The sequence below is a fragment of the Manacus candei genome, unplaced genomic scaffold (genome assembly GCF_025592945.1).
Source record: "Manacus candei isolate 608988 ecotype Guabito, Panama unplaced genomic scaffold, ASM2559294v1 h1tg000033l, whole genome shotgun sequence".
Classification (NCBI taxonomy): Eukaryota; Metazoa; Chordata; class Aves; order Passeriformes; family Pipridae; genus Manacus; species Manacus candei.
In genome coordinates, this window is record NW_026138081.1 from 10723246 (window position 1) to 10741292 (window position 18047).

General features: G+C 35.8%; 1 protein-coding gene across 1 annotated transcript in view; it reads right to left on the reverse strand.

Moving 5' to 3' along the window:
* MYBPC3 (myosin binding protein C3) overlaps positions 1 to 18047 on the reverse strand; it is a 62281-nt gene that overhangs the window by 28330 nt on the left and 15904 nt on the right. Inside the window, exons 9-21 of the mRNA XM_051792066.1 lie at positions 16996 to 17052; positions 12221 to 12244; positions 11481 to 11647; positions 10514 to 10646; positions 10278 to 10280; positions 9746 to 9870; positions 9038 to 9143; positions 4904 to 5070; positions 4355 to 4520; positions 3300 to 3406; positions 2951 to 2980; positions 2650 to 2786; positions 1050 to 1127 (exon numbers count right to left, since the gene is read on the reverse strand). Coding sequence (XP_051648026.1) covers positions 1050 to 1127; positions 2650 to 2786; positions 2951 to 2980; positions 3300 to 3406; positions 4355 to 4520; positions 4904 to 5070; positions 9038 to 9143; positions 9746 to 9870; positions 10278 to 10280; positions 10514 to 10646; positions 11481 to 11647; positions 12221 to 12244; positions 16996 to 17052 — 1300 coding nt within the window. The remainder of the gene's footprint in view (positions 1 to 1049; positions 1128 to 2649; positions 2787 to 2950; positions 2981 to 3299; positions 3407 to 4354; positions 4521 to 4903; positions 5071 to 9037; positions 9144 to 9745; positions 9871 to 10277; positions 10281 to 10513; positions 10647 to 11480; positions 11648 to 12220; positions 12245 to 16995; positions 17053 to 18047) is intronic.

The window sequence follows — 18047 nt, forward strand, 5'->3', positions numbered from 1 at the left end:
GCTCACATAAATAACATAAATAAAATTGGTTCTGAAAGACTGTGGGTTGTTAAGATTCCCACAAACCCAGTTATGTTTCAAAGAACTTATTAAGTACTTCCACAAATTCCTACTGGGGATAGTTGCTAGCATCACTAGAAACTAGAGTTTCATAGATAACAATTGGGTACCATGTAAATTAAAGAAAGTTTTTTAAAAAAATTCAAATAGTTGAGCAAACATTTCTGATCAACAGTATCTATATTTGGCACCAGATAATATTGATTTGACCAATTTCTCTCTAAAAAAATTGTCATGTTTCTTGTAACCGTTAATGGCATCAGTGTGATTTCTGCCACTCAATAATGGCATATGGGGAAACTTTCTACTCCTTGCTAAAGTCTAAACATAATGATCACAACTTTGTTGTAGATATGTAACACGCTCCTTTCTTCTTAATGTGCCTGTGTATTTTTAGTCTTATAACAGGAACCATTAGAAAGAATATGTGTCCAAATATTGACTAGTACAGCAGAATCCTAACCCTGAGAATGGTTTATTGCTGTATAATAAATGTAAAATATTTTTGACTCCATCAAAAGAGAAGTTACTTAGCACAACAATGAAAGCTGTTGAAAAGTGAGTCCTCTATCACTGCATTATAGTCCACTCTCTTGACATTGTCATCTTTCCATGTGTCCTGTAAGCTTTTGTCCTAGTTATTTTTCTTCTAGCTATTATTGAAGCTTACAGATTAGTGGGAAGAAAAAAAGATAAACACTCACAAATAAATTTAAAATAGTTTTCAAATTACTGCTTTGATTCCTTGTAATGCAGCCATCATGTGATGATGATTAGAAAGATTTCCTTAGTCAGCACCTTACTCTAAAATTACTCACCAAATCTCATGTGTCCAGTCCATTGTGAGGCAGGATGTTGGGTCTGATGTGCTATTTGATTCACCAGTTTTATTATCTACTGACCTTAATTTTGTTTCCTTTTGAATATGGCTTTTTATCTGGAAAACACTAAACACGTTTGTGCATCTGCATAAATAATAAGGAACTTACCTTATTATCAGTATTTAAATCACTGCCATTTTCCGAGGGAGTCATGGAATCATCATTGATTCGAACTAGGTCAGTTTTCTAGATAAACAAAGAAACCACAGAAAGTCAGCTAAGTCTGAGCAGAATGGTAAAGCTGTTTCTGCAGACAGAGAAGAGTCCATAGGTTTGTTAGGGGGATTGAATCTGGAGGTGTGAGAAAAACGAAGAGAAAAGTGAGGCAGCAAGCAGACCTGGGTAGGAAGTCTACCAATACAAAAGTAAAAAGCAGAAACAGAGAAAGTTGTATCAGAATGCAGTGAATTAAGGAAAGTGTAAGTCATCAAATATAAATCTACAGCTTTACAAAGAAAGATGCATGACATTCCTTCAGTAGAGTTGTAAATGTGTGTGCATCTGTGTCCTCTGGTACTCATTACTCGTCTTGGGTAACTACACAAATAAAGGGTTACTCCTCTCTGTAAAACTGGTATAGTAATTTGATGTAAATGTTTTAACACTCATAAGTACAGTCAGCTCTGTAACACACATCAAACCACATCTTCTGAAGCTGTGCTACTGTTTGTTTAGAATTTCATTAATAAGTATATGCTACACATCCTTCAATCAAGACTGACTGCTTTTACTCCTATGTTGAGACCTCACACTTTAGAAATTATGCTGGATAGGGGTTGTCTGATACCCAATCATCATTTTATTACAGAAACTTCTATATCAAAGAGTCAGTTCCTTGGCTTTTTTTGTTTGTTTCCATACTAATTCTGCATTGCAGAAAAAAAGTCCTAAATGTTATTAAATATGCTAACCTGAACAAAGAATGTGGTACAATCATGAAGAAATAAGATTGGGAGAATTAACATAATTGGCAATATTATTTTCTCTATATGTATGCCTATGGAAGTATAATGATGCTATAGAATATTATATAAAGTATTTCTGGTTTGTACTAGTTATAGCTCAAGAGCCCACAGATGGTGAGGAGCAGGGGTATTCTGAGATAGGCAGAAAGGATGCTCACTCAATGTTTTGAGTCTAGCTTCTAAATTCTTTCTCTAATGTTTAGTACTTTCTTTGATAAGGTAAATAACAAGTGTCCTCTCTTTTCATTATACCAAATTCAGTTTTATGCTAGTAGTCTGCTAAGATGACATTCTCTTCACAGACTATAGGATTCTTGAGAAAGATTAAAAAAAGAAGCCGCCATCTCCAGAACATATCTATTCTATCAGGTGAAGGTGATGGGGGTGACTCATCATTTATTTATTTTTCTTTGAAGTAAGAAGAGAATAAATGTATGTGGTATCCTACTGTCTGCATGGTACATATGTCTAGTCGTATATAATCAGACCCCTTTTTTGGACTGAAAAAACAAGGAACAGTTCAGAAAAAGAACAGTTCAGGATGAATCACAAAACCAGCTAAATCTCAAAAAGCTGCAGTGCAGATATTTAATTTTTTTCTTGAGGTTTAAAAAAATAAAATTGGAAGGAAGATGAAAAGACTTGTAAATAAGAATTGTAAATCAAAGTAAGATTTGAGAAAGAAAAATGAATTTCCTGTTGTGATTTCCTTGCCTCAGACATTGTGTGAAGTTACACCTTACCTTGTTTACTTTCTGCCAGATGACAGTGGGTGTTGGATCTCCTGATACGGGAACATCCAACCTCAGTTTGTTCCCAGCCACTACGACAATAGTGTCAGGGGATTGGCCCAGACAGTCAAGGTGGATTTTGGGGGGTTCTGTAGCAAAGGCAGAGAAAATAAGTTTTAAATACAGTTTGAGTATTCCATGTGAAATATTACACCCCAGAATATTAATATATTAAATTAATAATAAAAATACTGCTTATTTTTGCTATTGAAGACATTCTTACTTGCATATAATTAATGGCTGCTGTTCTTACCTTCTCTTGGTACAAAATCTATCTTGACCTCTGGGGGAAAGAAAAAGAGGGGAGGAGTGAGGAGAAATAGATCAGAAAACAGAATTTACACAGCATTTGCACCCAGAAAGTAATTTTAAAACTGATTAAAACCTCATAAGGCGTATTCATCAGCAGATTTGTGTAATAAACTGGAAAACAGGCTCTGTAAAACAATGTGATAATGATAACACAAAATAACAAGGAAAAGCAATGTGCCTATATTGAGGTGTCAGGAAAGAGATTTGCATACTCTTTCCTGGTATAAAAATAATTGATGTCCTCATTTTATCCCTCCAGAATTCCCATTACATGTTGTAAGATAACTTACCCAAAAACTGAAGCTTGGCAGAAAGGTTGTAAGCAAATCCTTGAGGAATAAAGGAATAATCAGCTTCGTCCTCTGGTGTTACATCCTCAATAGTTAGTTTATGGATTCTGGAAACATGAGCAAATGTATTCCATTCCCTTACCTTACCTCTCCAGGAGAAACAGGACTATGTCAAGAGATAAGGTGGAAGCTATAGGATTTTCACAGACATTATTATTTCTTCTTCCTTTGCCCTGACATCAAGTCAACAACCACTAGGGTTGTAGACTGACGGCTCTGCTTTCAGTATTAAAGCAAATCCGTATCAGCATGTTGTATATAAATGGATTTTTCTTGCCAAGGTAGATGCATAGATGAGTCTGAAGAGAGGAAGCAGTTTCCCTGCTTTAGTCCAGTCCTTTACTATTACAAGGGCAGTTGTAGCACTGCTGACTGGTTTCATTGGATCAGATCATGACAACAATAAACTCTGAATAAACAAACTAAAAAGTGGTGCTCCACCCCTGTATTATTTTAATTTCAAAATAGAATACAGAAAGGAGTACCAAGGAAGATTTCACCTAGCATTTAATGGTTGTGTATCTTCTGAATCTTCTTGGTCTCCATTTCCAGTAGTAGTTAGACTGGTAGGAAACTTGAGCACAGAATTGCACAACTGTATATGCTAATATAAACACTAGTTTTTCTGTAGGGCTTACCCACATGCACTATCTTAATCTGCCTGCTAAACACTACTGCTAGTTTTAAAATTATTAACCATGTGTTTTCTGGATTGTTCGAATACCAAAAAATCATGAAAACCTAATGCAAACTAAGATTTACTTCCGCTGATATGCCACTGATGCCATACATGTAAAACACACCAACTCAGAAAGGCTACAGCACACATGCCAAAGCAAGTCTGTCACTAAATGTTGGTTGCATATGAAACTTTTTTCCTTTTATCTGAAGCCAGGACAAAGTCTCATTTTATATTCCTATCCCCTGAGATAATAGCTCCTATGGATTGCAATGCAATACCTAAGCCTGTACCTGATTTCTGAAACGAGACTAACCTGCCAATGTGGGAGATCTTTATCCTTTCATCTGGGACCACCTCCTTTCCATTTTTCAACCAGATTCCTTTCACGTTTTCATCAGAAACTTCACACTTGAAGACTGCCTGGTCACGTGCCTTCACTGTCAGGTCCGCAATGCTCTGATAAACTTCCAGCTTTTTCTCTGATATTGTGAGAATAATTGATACACGCATAAAAAGTCAGAATAGCAAAAAAGTAGATAGTGTGGATTTACTGAGCAGAAAAGGCAAGGGCTGAGCAAGCTGTTTGTGGAAGGGGGAAATATGAAGGGAAATACACAGCATGCAAGGCTTTAACAGGACACATAGCTTAGCACCTTTTATTATCAGAGTATCTGTTACATCCGGCACAGAAGTCTGAGTTCTCCTTGAGGCCTTTATGCCTCAAACCCTATGCCCCTTATTACATCTTCTTTTTCCCTGGCAGGAGGATTATGCTATCTCTATGCACTATCCTGGAGAAGGTTACCTTTTGCCCATTTTAGATTTTAAACTTCTCTGGTTCTATGATATTCCCAATGCCTACCTTGCACAATTAGTTCAGCGACCGATACCCCACCATTGGTCTTCACGGTGTAGTGCCCACTATCCTCCTTGGTTGACTCATTAATAATTAGATACTGTTTTTTTCCGTCTTTCTTGAATCGGTATTTGAATGTTTCTTCTCGTGTCAGTTCAATTCCATCCTTTTCCCTGCAATGCCAAATAGTGCTGAGTCATTTTTCTATGGTTTAAAGAGGAGAGTAAGAGTCAACTCAATGTTACTAGAGATTGGAAGACACAAGGTAAAACCAATCTTTGTAGCATTTCAAGTTAGCAAAAAAAGAGTCTATTGGAACCAGGATGACTCTAGCTTGACCATCAGTTTTCACTAGGTATTTGACTTCTGGTTCAAGAGAGTTCACCGCAATGTATTACTTGATTGTTACTATTTATATCCTATAGATAAACATGAAAGTATGTTAAATGCTTTATAAGATACAGGGATGAAGACACACTTCACTAGCAGGGACTTTACTATCTTAAAAGCTGCCACAAGGTAAATGGGTCTCGCTGGGGAAATTACCTAAAAGTCTTAATTTTCCTGATGTGAATTATAATTTTTATAAATTCATGGTTTGTGGGCATCAGTAAAAGTAGAAAATTTTAAGATGGATTCAAATGAATGTGTATTTTGAATTTTGTTGTTCTTTCCATTCAAAGATGCCACAGTATATTTTATAAGACTTTACTAAATTAAGCTTCACCATCCAGCCCAGGAGGAAATTTAATTATTGTAATTTCCAATCCTCATGAAGGGAAATGCAGAGGGAATATTCATGCTGTTTAGTCAAGGTCATACAAAAATACATAAGATGTTTCAAGGGTTTCCTGTTCCTAATCCTAAATAACATAAACAGACTACAGAAAATAACTTGTAATTTCTTCAGCTTACTAATTTCATAGAATTTTATAATTTCCATTATTATCTGAATATATTTCTATGATGTTGCTTGAATATTGCTTCAGTCTGTAAATGAAAAAGGTTTTCTCTTTGAAACACAGTCACATGGAAAAATAAACAGAAAAGATGTATGCTTTTAGTAAAGTAAGAATGCTCCTTCTATCTTGTGTCATTTCCTTTGTTTTTTACCAGTGACTATTCAGCCTAATAAATGAGCTTAGAGTATAGGAAATTGAAATGCTACTTGGGGACTCATTAAAACACTATAGCTCTAATTTCTAGGTAGATGTATGCAAGAAAATCTTCTACCTCTGTTAGTCTGCTAAAGTAAATCACATGATCAAAACTTTAGGCAGAGACAAGAATACTACAGCTTGTGACTTAGATGTACCTGCTGCAACTGTATTTTAAAATACCTACAGGTTACTCTCTCCTAACTGTTCATTATAACACAGCTTATTGGAATTTATGGTTGCTTTAGTAAAAGACTGGTCTCCCTTCCAGGTCACGGAACAGCACTAGTAAGGGAGGAAACAGAGGATACCTTTAACAACCACTTGAAATGCAGGATAATCTTTTCTCTTCATTCCTATTCAGATAAGAGGCTGAAGCCGCATTTGACATGCTCTCCTAAGGCTCATATTGTGATTCATGCAGGATACTTCTGAAACAAGTGCTACAATGCAATGTATAAACCTTTGCTGAACTGCTGAGAATGGACTGTGATCTCAGAGTTCAACATGCTGCTGTGGCAAAACCAGGCATGTGCACCGTGGCTAGTGTTCCAGAGTTGAACTTTTAAATTTATTTCTTGGGGGTCTATTTTGATATGTGGCTCATGAAAGACATCTGAATGTTCTATTCAGCCTTTAGTAAGAAAGAGTTCTATTGAAATATTCTCTAAATAATGAAAATAGACTGTTTGTAGTGATTAGTGTCTTAAATCCCTGGGAAGGGAATAGTATATTTACCTTCTGTTTGTTTTACTAATGACAGGACATTGCTGATGCTCTATATGAGTAGAGTGTTTGCAGAGATGTGTAGTGACCAATAGAGGAGTGATAAAACTGTAAAATCTCAGAAAAGAACTCCCAGATATCATTTGGCTTAAAATAAATACACTGCTGCAGTGAAAAGCAGATATTACCTTAATTGTAATATTATCTCTTTAAGGTAATACTACAGGCCTTCCTTTGGCAACTGGAGCAATGAAGCATAAGAATCTGTTTATATTAAATTATAAATGGAGGATTATATAGAATCATAGAAGTGTTGGTTTAAAGACCACCCTAGGCAATCTGGTCCAGCCTCACATTTGAAGCAGAACAAGTGCAATAATAGGTAGATCAGGCATGGTTTAATCTATCCAAGTCCTAAGCATCTGCAAGATCAGATATCTGTTCTCAACTCTACAACTCAATGCCTCTGTCTGGAAATGCTTTCCTATTTCCTCTTTGGATTCTAAGGATTAATTGGTTAATGTCTTGTGAAGTATCACTGATGGAGGTACTATGTGATAATTGGGACACTCAGATTTATTGTTATAAATATACATCACTAATGTTTGTAGCTGAGAAGATGATATATATCCAGCATTCAGAGATAGAAAAATCAGGTCAAAACTATGTATTTTATTACATCTTTTTCTTCAAGAATTACATAATTTCCAAGACCATCTGAAGTTTAGGAAAAACTGTTCCATCATACCTCATAAGAGATGTAATAATATGAAACCTTTCTGGGTGATCAAGAGAGTATTCTTTCCTGATTACTACGAAGAGATCCACATAAGAAATTCTCCAAGCCCTAGTCTGATGGCCGTGCCTACCCCTTATTTCTGTCTTGTGCAAATCACATAATTGCCTTTGTTCATGTGCTTGTGATTTCATATTCTGGGTTTAAAGGGTGCAAGAGTTCTAACAGGTGCTCTGAGTTAGTGACTGTTACTTGGCTTAAGCTATTGAGCATTTCCCTAAGGTGCCATAAAATTGGAACTCTTATCTCCACACTGTCTTTCTTGTTTTCCCTGGATACTTTGCTGTATAAAATACTCCCTTTTGTTGCCAAAAAGCATTGACTGAGTCTCACATAATAACACCAGTAAAATACAGTGTAAATATCTAACTTCTCAGTTTTCTGTTGCTATGATTTGATGAGTTTTTCTGACCACTTGCTGTATTTCAGGCTGAGACAGCTGGTGCTTTGCCTGTGTCACACCAAATACCTATCCCACAGATATCAGCTCTGCAAGATGTATGGGAGTTGTTCAAAGGCATAGGATCAAAGTGTGGCAGCTGCACTGTGCTCTGACAGGAACTGACCTAGCCGTCCCCATCTCTTGTGACCAGGCATGTGGAAGCAGTTCCTGAACAATAGCATGTGGGTGCCTGTGCATGAGGCTTTAACAGTGCAGTGCATACGCTGTACTAGCTCTTGGGATCTATTTAAATTCTCAGTTCCTTCCTTTTGGAGAGCAGATCGCTAGTTGGCACTTTCCAAGAATGTAATGGGCATTGTGAGAACGCTTGATAACCATGTGCCTGAAGCTGTTAACAAGCACAAGAGAATTCTGTCTGGTAGAGAAATGAAGTGAGAACAGTGTGCATAAGGCATGGCATGTGAGCCCTGCTTGCCATGCCTGCCCAAGCAGCACAAACCTTCCAGCTTCTGCTCAGTTGGAATGCCCAAGAAAAAATGCACTCCGTGGTCTAAATGCTTGTCATCTTAATCCATCTCACTGCGTATGCATAATGACTGGCTTTGCAGGACTGCCACAACAGATACGTTCCCTCTCTGTCTCTAGAGACACTAACTTTTTATCTAAGAAAAAATACTTAAAAAACCCAAACACCTCATTGCAGTGGAGAAGACCAGAAGATTCCACAAAGTATGGCAAACTCATTACAACACAGATCTGCTTAGTCTGGGCAGTAGACATTACTGAAGCATAAACACTGAACAAGAAATTATAGAGACACTATAAAATACCTATACCTTATTTGGTTTTTGTGTCAGATTTTTGCCTCTCAGTTCCTTCTCAATGTTTGACATATAAGAGGAAGACCAATCTTGTCCTCTTTTCCTTAAAATAATTGTGTAGGATGCCTTCTCCCTTTTTGTTCCGCAAAGCTAGTCCACAAACACTGATCTTGGAATCTCCCATGGAGGGACAAGGTTTCATGTTGTTTTGGGTTTTTTTTTCTTCTACTCCCTTACCATTTCACAGTAGCTCCTTCCTCAGACACTTCACACTCAAACTCCACTCTCTCTCCAACCATCACCATCTGGTCCTCCAGTGGGTGAGTGATCAAGATTGGAGGTTCTGGAAACAAAGACAATTTTATTAAAATAGTATTCTGAAAGGCTGGAGACCAGAGGTAGATTTCACCACTCTGTACTCCACAGGAAGAGCCCCTAGCCAAATACATGGTGATGCTCTCTGTTGGAACTTAAAAATTTACTATGCCAGATAACATTATCAGAATTTTCAAATGACCTTCTGTTTTTTGCTTCATGAATCAGAATAAAAACATAGGATTAATCAGTTTTTATATATATTCTGAAATTATAAACTGGAGGTATTAGCTTTCTGTACTATTTGATCGGCTTGTAGAACTTGAGGTGCATGCTTATCTTGAGCAGAATCAAATATTTGAAATAAGTTTCTAGCACTATTGTTGAGAAGATGTAAATCACTTTCCAAATGAGAGTTAATGGTAATTTTCACTGTGCTTTTACAGAGAAAATTTTCCTTCATTTAACTGTGAGAAAAATATCTACTTCAATAAATCTCAGAATTTGTTGTTTTTTTTTAATGTTTGAGAATTTACTTTCCTACGAGATTAATCTGAGACTAGAGAAGGTGACAGTAGTTCAATGCTAAATGTTAGGGGAGATCTCTTTTCTTTTGCTTCCATTGCTCACCTTTTACAAACAGTTCTGTGAAACTCTTCTCATCCCCTACCACACATTCATACGCTGCATCATCGGCCAGAGAACAATGGTTTATGGTCAGTATTCTCTTATTTCCAACAGCCTCAAAAATATATCTGAAAAGAGAATATAAATGTAATTATCAGAAAAAAACCCTCTTGGGTCAATATCTTCTCCTGCCTGGCAAAGAAAAAGATTCCTACTATTTTTCTGACGTCAGTGGCAAGGTGCCTTAGGTCTTGAGTCCTTATATCCCTGTCCTGGTGCAGTGGGCATCAGTGGTGTTTGACCAACTAGCATAGGAAATTTTGGAGAATACAGGCGTGAGAAATACAAACTCCTTTGAACGATGCTGAATGGTCTTCTAAGACCGAGCCTGAATGCCGTTAAAAATAGCTTCAGCAAAAATAATTGGAAATTGCTTTTGCAAACAAATTACGCTGAAGTATATCCCATATCATGAGAAAGTACTTTTGAACTCTGGATATACACAGAAAAATCAGAATATAATCTCAGTACTTACTTGCTAAGTATGTAGATGTAAGCATCCAGTTCCACACGCAGACAAGTAGAGCAGTGGGAAGAAAAAGAAAAAGTCATGAGAACAGCAAACTGCCTCTGAACCATAGCACCATATAGATTCTTTCTCAGCTCCTATTTCTCCCTATTTTATTCCTTTCTTTCTAAGAAAAACTAGTTTTTCCACTTTGTCCAAGATGTAGCTCATTCCTTTTTCAATTTCTCGTATTTCTAATTTACCTGCCGCTCACTTGGATTTCTTGTCCATTCTTCAGCCATTTCACATCAACATCTGGATTGGCAACTTCTACCATTAATTTAATCTTTTGCCCTTTGTCTACTTGGTAAGCTGGATCCAGTTTCTTGAGGAATGCTATGATGAAGAATGATTAAAAAAAGCATCTTAATAATTTTTATACTTAAATTTTTTTCTCATTCTGTGTCATAAAATAAATCTTTATTCCTTTTCCTGTTGTTTACCATCATCTTAAACCTTCCCCACTTTCTGCATCACTGTTTGAATTTTTACCATTTTTGTCTGTTCTTCATCCTGTGCTGTTTTCTGTTTTTTCCCTTAACACAGGATGAAAAGCATGTGTTATAAACTAAAATAAGCGGAGTAGAATATTCTAAATGAGATGTGAATATGTACTTCAACACATCCTAAACAGAGTTGCGGCTACGTCTGCCCACGTAGGAAAATGATACTTGATCTCAGTACTGACGAATGGCAGTTTACCTTCTCTGTTTCAGACTTTTAAAACTAATTAATTACAAAAAGGCAATGAATACTTCACAGGACTAGAAAAGGCTCAAGAATTCCAGATATATCATACCAATGAAAATTAAATTCTTTGTATTTATCACTGATACCTGACATACTGATCAGTTTTGGTGGGTGGAAGCAAGTAGTGGATGTTGTTGTTTTATGTTCAGGGAAATATAACGGGCCAAGCTGAAGAAACTAGTGAGATGATCACATACAGTATATATCCAGAGTTTCAGAACAAGGTACCTCAGAACTTTGGGCTTAGCTTCAATCTTTGGTAATCAGCATTTCATATGAAGACTGTGTGACAACTGGAACAGGAAACTCCTATTTCTCATGCTCTTGTATCTGGCTGCTGTCCAGCTGATGTTAACATTTGGAAAACTCCCAAAAAGGAAGACATGAACTCTATATTTAGAATAAATACATCTCACCAACCTGTGCTTTTTTTCTCTTCCTTCTTTATGCGTTTGAGGCGCTTCAGCATCCCACGCAAATCTGTGATACCATACTGAAAAGCTATTTTCTCATATTCAGTAGGAGGAGCTTTCCTCAGGATGTCCCAGACATCAACATCAGACTGTGATTCAGATTTTGCTTCACCTCTGCAGGAAAGGATTAGTGTCTCTGAGTGCCACTATTAAGAGTATTTAAAAACAGCTCTAGGCTTGGCAGCTACATATTGGCTTGATGAAACCATTTCTTCTTCTTAAAAAAAAATTAGCAATCTAACTTTTTACTATATTATTACCTAAAATTATGAAATAAAATTGGTGATTAGTTTTACTTATGTTTATATGTACAGTGATTAAAATTCAATTGCTGTCCTGAAGTGTTTATTTCTAACAACCAAAACTAATAAATTTTAACTTCCCTTTAAATCCACTAGAAAGAATCACATATTATTAAAACATTTATCACTTGTTGTAAAGACAGTTGTTGGGTATAGTAAACTATAAAACATAAAAAGACTGGTAAGTAGTGGCAACAGTATTTACGATGGACTACTTATTTTATAGTCTAACCAAAGAACTAGTGATTCTGGAAGAATTAAAGTTTGGTTTAGTAAAACCAAGGAAAAATTTGGTTATCTGGCTTTGGGAAAGGCATTCTTTTTCTGCTATTGTATTTTTTATTTAAAAGATTGTAAATAGAAAAAGGAATTGGCACAACCTTACCTATTTACGGAGCGCAAGAAGCTGCTGTACTCCAGAATGATGCAGAGAACCGTTTGGAAAAACACGCAGCATCCCCATGGGCAAGAAAGAGGGCATCATGTGTTAATATAAAAGAGCCATGAATGTCATCTTCACCCTTAGCAGAACATGCCTGTGCTTCGGTAGCAGGGAGATGAAGGAGTTCATGCAAATGCTATGAAATAGGCCTAAGGAAAATGCTGATCCGTATTGACACCAAACTCACTCCCAAACTTTGTATGGTTCCACTCTAAGATTTATATTGAAAGTGCAATAGGCACTTCTGTTTTTTCCTAATTATGACTGATTGCCTTCCAGGGAAACAAATCCAGTCATCATAGAGTTTTTGCCTGTCATAGTTTGCCTTTTGATAAACAGAGAAATGATGGAAAAAATAACAGTTTGTTAAAAATTTCTTAAGGAAAAGGAACTTCCCATGGCTGTATTTTCTGATATAACCAGGATCAAACAGGTTCCAGTCCAGCAGAACACAACCTTATAATGAAGCCATATTCAGTGGTAAACTTCACCAAGGAGACAAATTATGCAACAGGTAATGCAGAGAAAAGTGGAATGTTATTGGGTGTATTTCCATTTTTTTCAGGAAAAGAACAGTCGAATTAGTCTATGAGAAATATTGCTTCTTAACAGTACTACTATGGTCAGTCCAGACAGCAGGTAAAACCAAACATTTCTGGTAGTCCTTTTATTTCCTGAAAAAGGTTGGCTTGTAACGAGAGCGCTATGTTTATTAAAGTACTGCAGTCCAGGCTTGGGATTTCCAGCACCCTTGTTGCTCTTGAACATAAAGGAAGCAATAGAAGTGGATTTCAGCTCAGTGAGTTTGAGCTGAAATATGGTATACAATATCTTATATCTTTGAAGTGACTTAGCACTCACTAAGCATTAAATCCTCTCTATCACTCATTGAATTGATAGGAGTAGCTGAAGTTTGGAGTGCTTGTGATAAGCGTGCTGGGTATTTGCTTTGCCATAACAGTACGTCAGTATCACCCACAAGTTTAATCAGGATTCCTTTTCTCCATACACTTATAATTTAGTTTGAGGCAGCTACAAATGATTTGTAGTTTTGCCTAGCAGAAGGTAGGTAAATTGAACTGATTTGCCACATAGACCAAGATTTTCTTTAACATAGGTAGTTCTTGGGTTAATTGCCTTGGTCATATCAATGAGTGACTTTAAAATATTTCTAAATACATGTAAGTTAAAATAGATATATAAGTACATAAAACTAAGGGCATATAATATTTCAAATATGTGTTTAATTATTTGTACTAGTAAAATTAAAATTCTGTGGAGAAAATGTATCTTGAAGTATAAAATCATAGAAAATAATAAAGACTTAACAGATTCAAATGTTATCTTCCCTAAGACTTTATATAAATACTGGTGATCTCTCAGTCTATCTGCATACTTGTAGGCTTGTCTGTACATATCCCCTATTTATCTGAAAATTTACAGGTAGGAGTATTCATGGAGTTTTCGAAAAATGTTTTGTGTGAGTTATTTTCAAGTACATAGTGAGAAAAATCTTCCAATTTGGAAGAAATTCCACAGTCTAATATCTCTCACTATTGAGAAGACTTGCTTAACTTTAGCTTTTGCATCACTCCATTGCATCCCATTTTTTTTCTGGCAATAATGTTTTGGTGTATACAGTACAAGAAATTTGAACATAAGAAAGAATATAGTATCTTCCTTGGAAATACTAATATTTTCTGATTTCAGGAAAAGGCTTGTGAGTTGTATGTAAAATGGTACTAAAAGCTACAGGTTGCAATTTCTATACTGTTTAACTGAGTTCTGAAAAAGAAAAGAAAAAAATGTCTTTGAGCAAAGTTTTCCCCATCCTAGTACACCTTTTCACTATTTTGCATTCTCTTTGATCCCATAAAGACACAGAGTTTGCACAAGGAGGCTGTACTCTTCCACTACCTACAGGAACTAAGCAGTGTACGAAAAGTAATAGAGCTCTTGGACTCCTGAAGTTTCTCCCACACTTATGTTACTCTCCCTGATGTTGGTGATCCTTATTCAGAGTGATCACCTCATAGGTTAACTATGGACTTGGGGGCATTACGATGCAGCTTAGTGAACCTGCTGTAAATGGAATATGCAGCTGATATGTTTCAAACATATGTGGAGGGGTTAAAAATAGTTTTGTACATCCCAGAAATGGTTCCTTCCTATCCTGTTACTGTCAACTGATTGGACCCTGTCAGCTGTCACCTCCTTCAAGGTCTCTGCTCACTATCCCATTTAATAGCTCTGTGACAGCTGTTCTGTCCTTCTTCCCAATGACCTCTCCTTGGCCCATGACATCTGTATGTCAACACCAGTTAATTAAATTACAGTGATAGGAGATATAGTATTAAATGAAGCTCTTTATTGTAGTGGGAATGATCATTACCTCTGGATTGAGGGACACTTGTAAATTAGATGCGACAAAGCAGAAGTGGTAAATGAATAATCCTCATTCTATTTGAATCTACATAGCTCTTAAGAGTTCCTCAGCATGAGGTACCTTTTCCCATTCTCTTTTAATGAAAAATTCTTCCATTCCGTGATGAGGTTTTATACCTATTTATTGTCATTAATTAAGTGGTCTTCAACTTGAGGTGTGCAAAACCTGAAGGATCCAAAAATTACTTCTGAAATGGTCGTGAAAACAACTAGAAACAGTGAATTTATATGCTTAAATTCGCTAAGCAGAGATTTGTAAGTTGAGAAATGTCAAGAACACTGATAAAATGCAGGGAAATTGATGAGACTCTTTTAATTAATAGTATTTCTAGTCTAACAAATAATGAATACTTAAATCCACAAATTGAATATTTCTGTAAGTACTGGAGATTTTTACTCCCTTTTAGAGTTTGATCACTGCTCAAAACCAACTATGAGAGCAAAAGGGAAAGGTGCTACAAGGGGCATTCGTAGTACTCAGCACCTCATTTCAGGTAGAGGCTCTATGAAATTATGCAAATATTTTCATGTTGGTATCCCTTTAATTTTTTTTTTTTAAAAAGACAAGCAATTCTTTTTTGGTTAACATTTTCTATAGAAATTAGAGTGTGTGTACAACAATTTGGGTCATGCTGAAACAAGGAACTTTGATATCAATGTCAGTTATAGGAAGTTTGATAAGAGTCCTTATCAAACCCCTCAAGTGTTCTGGTTGTGGTGTTACTGCAAAGCCAGAATTTGCCTATAGTTGGGTGCATTGCATATTGCATAGCACAGGTCTTTTTATACCTCTGTGACCTTGCTTGTCCCACTGAAATTTGGGTGAGTTAACCTGAGTGAAACATGAGACTATTGTGTATTTATTGCCTCTGTAACCAAGCTCCTTCATATTTCTACATGATCCTACGCTGCTTGTGAGGATAAAACACTTTTTATAAATAGGGATACCAGTACCTGAGCAGAAACCGAACACAGATTCACAACAACAACCAAGTAGCTGATTGTGAAAACTTAAACTAAGTTGAGATTTGCAAAACACGAATCTAGTAACAGGTGTTTATAGCCACTTCAGGCACTGAAAAGATAGAGTGAATGGCTAGGGTCAGTGAACAGAAAGAAGCAAACAAAACTTCATTGCCTGTTTGACAGGCACCAGTAACAATATTATGGAAATGATTTTTCTGATTCTAATTACTATGACAACAGGAATTTAAAGCAACGGGTTATTGAGAAAATCTGGAAAGTCAAGGAAAATTTAAAACTGCTTATGAAAAAAAGTGATAGTGAAGATCAAAGGACATTCAGAGAAATACATTGATTGTACTGAATGGCCCACCCTTAACTTCTACTAATTGTTTAAAAACGTTTCTGTCTCAAAAATTAGCAGTTGATAATTTTCTTTCATACTGTGCAATTTTTGTCATGCTTTGTATGTATAGAAGACAAAGATGCATGCATTATTTCAAACTAATTGATTCTTATATTCAGTCTGACCCATGCATTTATAATAAAATGAAATAGAAATCTTACTCTCTGTTGGCAACAGTGGAATCCAAAACACCCAGATTAAGAGTTTGGTAAAAAGAGAAAAACATGAGTAGATAGGTTATGAAAACAGATATGTCAAGGAAGGATGGGAATTGGAGAAAAAATTCAAAAAAGAAAGTAAAAGCAAGAAATAAGAATTAAAGAGTATTAAGAGAGAATGGAAGAGTGAAAAATATTTGTATAATATTTATGCAACATAGAATATATTTTATATATACAATAAACAGCCACATAAGATATAATATATAGTTGTACAGTGTAATAGTAACATTTAGATATCTCATAAAAAGGCTTGTCCTCCCAACTCTCTGATGGAAAGAATTGTGAAAAGGTAGGACAGAAAATTCTTTAAAAGGCAGTATTATAGATAGATATTGTAAATTGTTGTGTTTGGTTTTGTTTTGTTTTGTTTTTAATGAAAGGCCTGCTGGAAACATGTAATTACCTGAGTCCAGGCCTTTTCTGTCTTGGGAAAGACAATTTTTTCTCTTTGTTTTTTTTTTTTTCTCCAGTATAAACCTAACAGAAATGCATTAAATGTTGTGTATTTCAGGAAGTTGCCATAACTACCCGTCATTCTTTTTCCATTTAGAGCTGCTTTAGGAAAATGACAGGGATTCTGAATTTATGAAACTTTGACCTATTCCAGTATTATTGTTTTCAGAGTTGTTCAGCAGAACCTGGTTACTTTATAGATATGGGTTACTCTATGGATTTTTACTCACCTTTTTTTCAGTAGGGAACTAAAATCAAACTCCGCCCCCTCATCATGTCCCTCGGCACTGTATAGTAATAGAAAATCATAAATAGTTTCAGAAGGAGATGGGAATAGCTTGTGAGACTATAACATTATGTAGATGACATTTTTTTGCAGGTGGGTGGTAGATGTGTTTATATGACTTAGAATGTGCCTTGACATGGAAGGTGACTTAATTAGGCTCTATGTCCATATTCGTCTTCATATAGGTATAAGAAATATATATAATGAACTTGTATTTTTTCTACACTCATTGTGCATAAAGTTGTACAGGGTATTAATTTGATGGTGGTATTGATCTGGAATGTATTTGTAATCATAAAGGTATTGCAGAAGCTTTCCTCTTTCCTCTAGTTTCCAGGAGTGTAGATATTTTTTTTACGATGTAGGGCAGCATTAATCAAGCTTTTTGTGGAACTTCTTGCAATCTAAAATCACTTTTTCCCTCCTAGTATTATCCCAGCTGTAATTGTTTCTTAAGGATCTTTGTGATTCCAGAATTCATTACACTGAAAAAAGTGTCACATCATTAGTGCTTGGGAGAGTTGAAGAAGGAATTCTGTGATCCTGAGATGAGGTTCAATATGCTGTTGTTCAACAAGCATCATGACAAGCAACGTTGTGATGAATTGACTTGTGAGAACAAGAAACATCAAGCAGAAGTTTTTTGATGTATAGTTCTGCCCGTTACATATGATGAACTGGGATGGAAGGCACAATGTTATTTTTGGTGTTCCGAATCAAATGTATTTTAGCTGTGCTTCTGAACATTTGAAGCACTGGTCTACACTGAAATCTTAGTATAAAGTCACTACAATCACTTTTTGGATTCAATTCCTAAAATATCACTTCAGGGATTTGATAGAAAAAGTATTTGGAGTTACAAAAAGTATTGGATTCTGTGACTGTTGATTATTCCACTTAGGAAAAAAAAAAAAAAAAAGGTCTTTTTTGCATTTTTCTTTGCATTCAAACAGGTTTTAGAAAGTCAAAATGTATTTTTTTATCTCAACTATTAAT